Source organism: Dromaius novaehollandiae, chromosome 2 (genome assembly GCF_036370855.1).
Source record: "Dromaius novaehollandiae isolate bDroNov1 chromosome 2, bDroNov1.hap1, whole genome shotgun sequence".
Classification (NCBI taxonomy): Eukaryota; Metazoa; Chordata; class Aves; order Casuariiformes; family Dromaiidae; genus Dromaius; species Dromaius novaehollandiae.
The window spans coordinates 53,147,810-53,155,431 of record NC_088099.1 but is presented as its reverse complement, the minus strand read 5'-3'; the positions used below and the strand labels follow the sequence as shown (position 1 = coordinate 53,155,431).

General features: G+C 37.0%; 1 protein-coding gene across 1 annotated transcript in view; it reads right to left on the bottom strand.

Moving 5' to 3' along the window:
* Window positions 1-1,959: 1,959 nt before the first annotated feature.
* ITGA9 (integrin subunit alpha 9) overlaps window positions 1,960-7,622 on the bottom strand; it is a 230,863-nt gene continuing 225,200 nt past the window's right edge. The window contains exon 28 of the mRNA XM_026100784.2: window positions 1,960-6,266. Within this exon, the coding sequence (XP_025956569.2) occupies window positions 6,168-6,266 (99 nt within the window). The 3' untranslated portion in view covers window positions 1,960-6,167. The remainder of the gene's footprint in view (window positions 6,267-7,622) is intronic.

Genomic DNA, 7,622 nt, shown 5'->3' with positions numbered 1-7,622 from the left:
AGTGAGCAGCCATATGACTTGAAATCCATTTGCACATCTGAGTCATCACAGAGTAGGTGCTTTTGTTATATTTTAATTCTGGTAGTGAGCCAGCTGGGGCCTGAGGAACATGGTAGGATTTACTTTGCATCTCTAATGACTCCACAACACTCTCCTTTGCCATTCTGGCACTCAGTCTGGTGTGATATGAGCACTCAAAATTTTAATCAAAAGCAAAACACCCTACCCAGGACTACTCCAGTCATTATACACTCTGCTAGACCCAAAAGGTGTGAGTAAAAGCCACTTTTCTCCTCAACGAATATATAAGTATTTAAATAGAGAAGATCTTAGCCCACTGAGTCTACTGCCCAGAAGCAGGCCAGTGGCCAGCACACTAAGGTGAAACATCAGACCCACCTCCAGTCCCTGACCTGAGCCAGGCTGAGCAGCGTGCTAACGAATGAGCTTTTCTCCCCAGGTGAGAGAACATTCTTTTCCTTTAGTTTTTGTCTAGTTTTTGTCTTCTTGGTGAAACTGGCAGGAATAAATCTGCAAAAAATTCAAGGTTTGAAACATTACTGTTTTCTAAAGAAAAGCCATTTTGTCATAAAACTCCTACGTGGTTCTTAAAAGTCACTACGATCAAAAGCAGCACACAAAATAAAGCACTTCAGATTGCCGTTCTTCGCTCATTTAAAAGCAAAAGCGAGCGCGCGAGAGAAACCCACAGAGGGCAGTAATACATCATAATTCTCCTCCCCAAGAAGCGAAACCCCTTGCTTGGCTTTACAAACAAACTGGCTTGCATGGTAACAGAAAGGTATTAGTACATCCAAACGCTTCTGGTTATTATTTTAGCTGCTGCCTCCCTAAAGCTTCCACCAATCTTCCAAAGCAAACCCTGCACCGCATTCCTTTCTGCGGGATCCTCCTCCTACCCCCGGTCCCCGGCAATGTTTTCTTTCCCCTGAAGAAAGCCTTCCTGACTGAGAACATTTGTTTTCACTTTGAAGGGTACTAGCTACATGCCACGATCCAGACCTGCTTGGAGCACTCGTAATGCCTTTGGCCTTGAGGGACATGAAGCCGTGGTCTTTCACCAATAAAAATGTGCTTCGAGTCACAGCTTACATCTTAACTCTGTCTGCTTTGTTCCTAGGTATTTAGCTGCCAGCTTAACGCAAACAAAATGGAAGAGTCCATATAACTGGAGAACATTTATTCACCTGCATAGAGGGTCTCCACAAAAAGCAGGGAACTGAGCAGAATAAAAGGAAAGGGAGAGTCTGAAATTTCAGGTTATGTTTTAAAATGAAGGTTCAGGTCAGTTCATATTTTACTACAGAGATTTCACCCATCCTCAGAATTACGAGAAAACTTCGATGGAGCCTCTAACTGGCAGTAGAAATACAAAGAGAAAGGTGACAACAATAGAAATAAATCAGCTTTTTTACTGCTCCAAACTAGTTTCTGCTCACTTTGACAAAGTGTGGGGATGTACGGAGCTGAAGAAAATCTTGCAGATATATTATTTAGCTATCCATGAAATATAAACCCATGTAGAAAAAAGATATATGGAGCTGAAAAATTTCACTTTCATCCAAATTCATACCAGACTGAAAGAGAACTCAAACAAGTTATGCAGGTTGACAGTCTTACCTTATGGCAATATCACCACCATATGGGGTTTTATTTGGTGTGATAGTGTAATATTGTGAAATAGAAATAATTTCCACTGCAATTATTTTATTTCCATGGATTTACAATATTGTACTCAAGTTAGTTATATTCTTAGTCTCCAAATATCTTAGTTTTATACAGGTTGCAGAATTATGATAAAAGACATCCATTACCCACAGAGAGATAAACACATGCACATACCATTTAATTCAAACACAAATGAAAAAATGTCTCACCCCCAAAACTGAAAAATATTTGAGCTGGACAAGGACAGTAAGTGACAAAACGATATTAGGATAATTTCGCAGCCACTTTTTATTCAAAACACTTGTATCTTTGTAAACTTGACATTTCCAAAACAGTGCAAGTGAATTAGAATACAGGTGACGTCAATAAGCGTGAACACATTCTTCCAACCACAAGTTCACAAAAAGAAACATATAATTTTACAATACATAAGGAGTGACATTCTAAGAAAAAGGAGTGACAATGATGTGGGTATCCTACTGCATATGCAAACCATGCTCCAAAAGCAATTGCAGTCTTCATGCCAGTTTAATCAATGTACACTAAATGAACTAAATCCTACTTTCACTTATATCGAAGAAACCTTAGCAAGAGCATGAATCTCGATGAAGGTAGGAATTAGTTCTATGATTCCCTTAATCCCTTAGTGAAAGCAATGTTATATATACTCATGTCACTTGGATACTATGCTTGAAACTCGTGCAAGACTCCAAAATGTGCCCATAAACAGAAAACATTCAAGAAAGTCAATACTAAATATTTTCAAACACAATCTTTGTGCAACTGTTGCTTTCAGCAATCCAAATTACCTACACATCACTGGCTTGTACAGGGAGTCCCGCCTATTCATGTATCAAGGTAGAGAGGGTTATCTTAGCTGGTCAGCATCGCAAAAGACCTTTCCCACCTTGAGGTTAAGGGCATGTTGAAGCGGTTCATAGGCTTGGGGTTCACATCAAGCAGACTTGCTCTCTCAAATCACACAAGTGATTTCTGAGGTGGCTTCAGAGGCTGCTCCACTGAACCTGCACCTTACACAGTTTGCTGACTTCCTCATTATAATTGTATAAATTAAAAACTAGCTTTATTCAGAAAATCATCGCTGATGTTTCTGATAGTGGCCAAACACCAGAGAACAAGGACTTCCACCAGCTCTGCTGCACAACCCGTACAGCACAAAGGAATTAAAAGGCAGCTGGCAGACAGGAACTTCCAGGGCCCATAAGCATTTTCCAAAGTACTTTTGACGCAATTTCCAAAGTTCTGATACAATTAGATTTATTATGATTTTTTATTTAAAACCAGCAGATCCATAGCACAGCTATTTGCTACACGTTCTTGAAGTATATTACATTTTCGTAAGAATTCTGGGAGTAGAAACTGATGGCAAGCAACTGGTCTTAGTGAGTTTTTTTGTTTGGCTTGTTTTTTTCTTTCTTTTTTTAAGGAGGGGAAAGGAGAACTTACAGGTTTATAATACTGTGTATTGGTATGTGGTCTGACTATCCTAACTGGAACTAAGCAAGAGGTCACAATGGAATCTGCCAAAAAAAAAGAAGAAAATTATGAAGAGTAAGAATACATATAAAAACAAAAGTATCTGTGGCAACAGAACTACTAAGTACCTGACAGTCATGACACTAAGAACTTATGGACTATTTCAGAAATCTGTCACTACTCTATCTGATGACTTGATTTTCACTGAGTGAGGACTTGTGCTGGATGAATAATAGATATATCAACTCAGAGAACACAAAAATCCAGCTTGGGTTCACTCAAATGGTATTTTTTTTTTACTTTAATGAAATGACAAAAACTTCTTTTGTCTTGAGTCAAACAAATAATATGTGCTCAACCCAGTATGAAATGTTGAATGGCTAGTTCAGCTTTTAAAAATCTTTTCTTTATATATTTTTAAAAGATGTTTCAAATGAAAAGTTACAATTGTTTTCAAAAATATTGAAATGAAACATTTTTGGCATTTCTGAAACAAAATTTTTGTTTAAAAAAGTGGAAATGAGACATTTTAACAATTTCAATGGTATTTTCTCCTTTTTTTATTGAAACTTTCCAAATTCAGTTCAAATTCAGAAATAGTTTCATTTGTCCTCAAAATTATTTGGGGACAAATTTTACTTTTCAACTTTTACTTTTTAAAAGTAAGTACCTTTACTTTTTAAACAGTTTTTTGTTCAGTGACTGAAAATTACTGTTTTTAAATAAATGGACTCCTTTCTTTCTTTTCACTATATGCTTTAGCCAATTTCTTATATTTCATTTATATTTATGATGTAATTTTGTCTCTAACATCTATATGCCATTCTTAGGTATTTTTCAACAACAGCAGAAGTCGATACGTTAGGCCCAAATACTCCTAGCAAAACTAACTGAATTTAGATGAATTATACTAGAAGGAATTCAATATTTTATAATACAACAGTGCAATAAAAGACCATCAGCCTTTTGTTTTTGCACTCTTTGATGATGAAACTGCAGCCAACTACATATGGTTATAGCGGGATTTCTTCTTAGTACGTCTTTTCAGATTCTGGCTTAAATGATGACTTGCTATACCAGATCTGTCTTATTTATTCACTAGAGATTGTTTTAAGAAAGAAAATTGAATAGACTAATAGATTTTCCTTTCAAATCTTGAATCAATACTCTTCATTCACTTAAAAACTGTCTTCTGCCTAATGGGTGCAGATAGATAAGTTAATAAATATTAATCAATACTGTAGTAATAGAGGGCATTTAATGCCAGTGGGGGGGAAAAGAGCAAGCATGAATATGGACATGGTTAATTTTTTAAAATGTGAAGTTATAATGAATTTGCAAGGAAGAGCAAGGATAAGTAGATTTCTTGCATGTTCTCTGCATTCAGTTTTCAAACCTCCAGCAGTTCTTTTAGGTTACTCTTAATGAAAGAGACATCCTCCAGCCTTTTATTCCTGCTACTCCTTCATTTCCTATCATTGAGCCTGATCCTTCTTTCCTTCATATGGATTTTATACCAACAGGACCGTTATTCCTTGTTTACACAAGGTGTAAAGTAAAAATAGAATCTAAAACCAAGTCTTATAGCAGTTGCACTATTTCTGTTCAGAAACTCAAGAGCTTATTGAAGACACATGGTTAATTTAACTATAAGTGAGTTTCTTCCAATTCAGCAAATGATTTGCTAAGGCATTATTACCTCTGAACGAAGCGGCAATCTGAGATTCGGTAATGTCTGCACCTCAGTGAAACCCCATTTTTAATACTAGATGAAGACATGATGACATTCAGTACCAGAAACATCCACAGAAGGACTCTCAAGATCAAAATACATTTTAACCCTCACATCTATTCCATATAAACAAACCCATGACTCACGTGTAAAACTCACAAGGCAGGCATAATGGTCATAGCTTGCAGCCATTTGTCACTTGCTTTGACAGCAACAGATCACAACCATTAACAGTAGCTTAAAAACTATCCTTTCAAACATTAATATAGCTCCTTATTTTTCTCTTTTATTTTTTTTTATTTCCAAAGAATTCATCAATGCCATAGTGGTTGGCCCAATTATACCCTTTTGGTATCTCGCCTGTGCAGTCCTAGACCATCATCGAAGTACTAGAGACTGCAGAAGAGAACGTCCCAAAGGCAAGCAGTCTCTGATGCTTTCTTCAGTGCAGAATGCCCTGTGACGGAAAGGTACCCGGCCAGAGTGAGCTACAAGCCTTGCTACATGTCACCGAGGAAGCGGTCTCATTCTCTCCCACCCAGGGCAGTGAAGCATAGACTCAAATACAGAACATCGCATATATGTAATACTTTAGGTTCTCTGGTTTATAAATCAAACACCAAATTCAACTCAAAAAAAAATAATGAAAAGACTTTGGCTTCTTGCCATTAAATGGTCTATATACAATATTACCAAGCCTTGTGAATTAAGTATATGAGGTTTTCAGCTACTTTTATCTACAAATCTTTTTCTTTTTTGCATTGAAATTTAAAAGTACAATAGGATTTATATATACATATATGTATTTCCAAGGATTTAGCCAGATATCAGTGCTTGAGTGAACTATATAGCTATTCAATAGAAACTATAAAATATTGATACAAATATAAAGACATAATCAATATAAAAAGCTTATATTTATAAAAAATACTTTTAGGTAACAGTCCTCCCCTGAGGGTATACCACATAGTTGGATTCATAAATATTGCTCTGCACTGCAGCTTCGTTACCAAAGTTCAAAGTTCAGCTCTTAAATGAAGTGTAAATTGCTCCAGTCACCTGACGTGGCTGCAGTGGTTGCCTCAGGATATGTTCCCTAGCTTGTTAGAGTGATAAAGACACAGCATCAATGGGGTCTCCGAAAAATCTGGAGAAGATTCCTTCTTCCACATATGGAAGATATGAGAGCAGGACCTATAGGCGAGCAGGCACGTGTCACATGACTGGGCTTTTGATTTTTGCTGGCAGTTCACTGATTTTTCTGGACCCAGTCCCAACTATCTTCATTCTCCTTTCTGTTCTTTTCAGCCTCAATAATTTCTTTGTACCTCCTGCGGAAGAAGCCCATCTGCAAATCAAAAAGAGATAACAGTGATAAATAACAGTATCATAAAATTAAAACCTATTTTATCAGAAAATGGTGTGGAAAAAATAGCACAGGTGTTAAAATCTAGTTCTTCCTAGTGCCAATTTTGAACCATAGCTCCTTGTTTACATGAATATAAATGAGATAATTTAGAACTGGCTCCCCAATCTCCATGAGTTCTCTGCTTTTCTACAGCTGAACTACGTGGAGGAAAGAGTCCTCTTATATGAAACATCATTTCAAAAAAACCCACATAAATTATTTTTAATAAAAACAGACAACAAGAGACAGAAGTTTCTCGGTTCCAAACAAACACCAGGACTAATGCAAAACTTGGATCTGAACCTAAATCTAGGCTAGCCCTTGGGTTTGGAGTAAACGCTGCCAGAGGTTTATGAACTGCGCTATCAATGTCCACAATTGCATGAAACAAAAGATCAAAGGAATACAATATGGCCATCTCCCAGCATCCAAACTCAGCCTTTTTTGCAAGACTCCTCTTAAATCAAACTCGGCATGGTCCATCACTGGTGCTCCATGGCAGTTCTGAAGAGGTCCGCTCTCAGCCTGGCTCACCTGCTTCCAGAAGCACCAGCCCCACTGCTGCTCTCTTCCCATCACTAATCACGCTGTAAGCTCAGATCACAGAATTTTATAGTTAAGGATCATTTATGTTAAGACACTTTGGAAGAAATGTATAGCTTTAGACTCTTTTTTGCTCTATGGTTTCCTTTGTCCTATTGATACCAGTCTTGTAATCTGCAGCTCAGAATGCGAAATACAAGCCTGACACTACCAGATGCAGAGCATCAGCAGTAACTTCTCCACAAGCTTTCAAGATGTTGCAGGGCTGATTATCATTTCTGCATGTCTTCTTGTTTGCTCAACTCTGATACTTGGTTAAAAAGATGCAAAGAGTTTTCATTTCAGTTTGGATAAAAACCTGCCATATCTCTGTTTTTTAAGTCTTTTAAATAAACAAAAATGATTTTAATAATAGGCTTTGGTAAGCATAAAAGAATAATTCCTCAGACTTATCAGCACACCACGGAGACTGCTGAGTCAATATTTTGTTCATCATAATTAAACATTTATGTAACTCCTACACTCTAAACCTGTTTTCTTACTCCTGCTGGGTAAAACATGATGCTTTAGTCTTCCTCTATTCAACCAGTTATTGCCATCCTTTATTTCCAATTTGGCTATATGTACAAACATTTTTTTGTCACTACTTTCTGTTAAGTTGGGCTTTTAAGTTCTTTACCAACTTTAATTTTCTTCAAGTATATTTTAACTCGCAAGAGTCTGGAAGGCAGGTTGTGCTCATCCAGCAGAGCT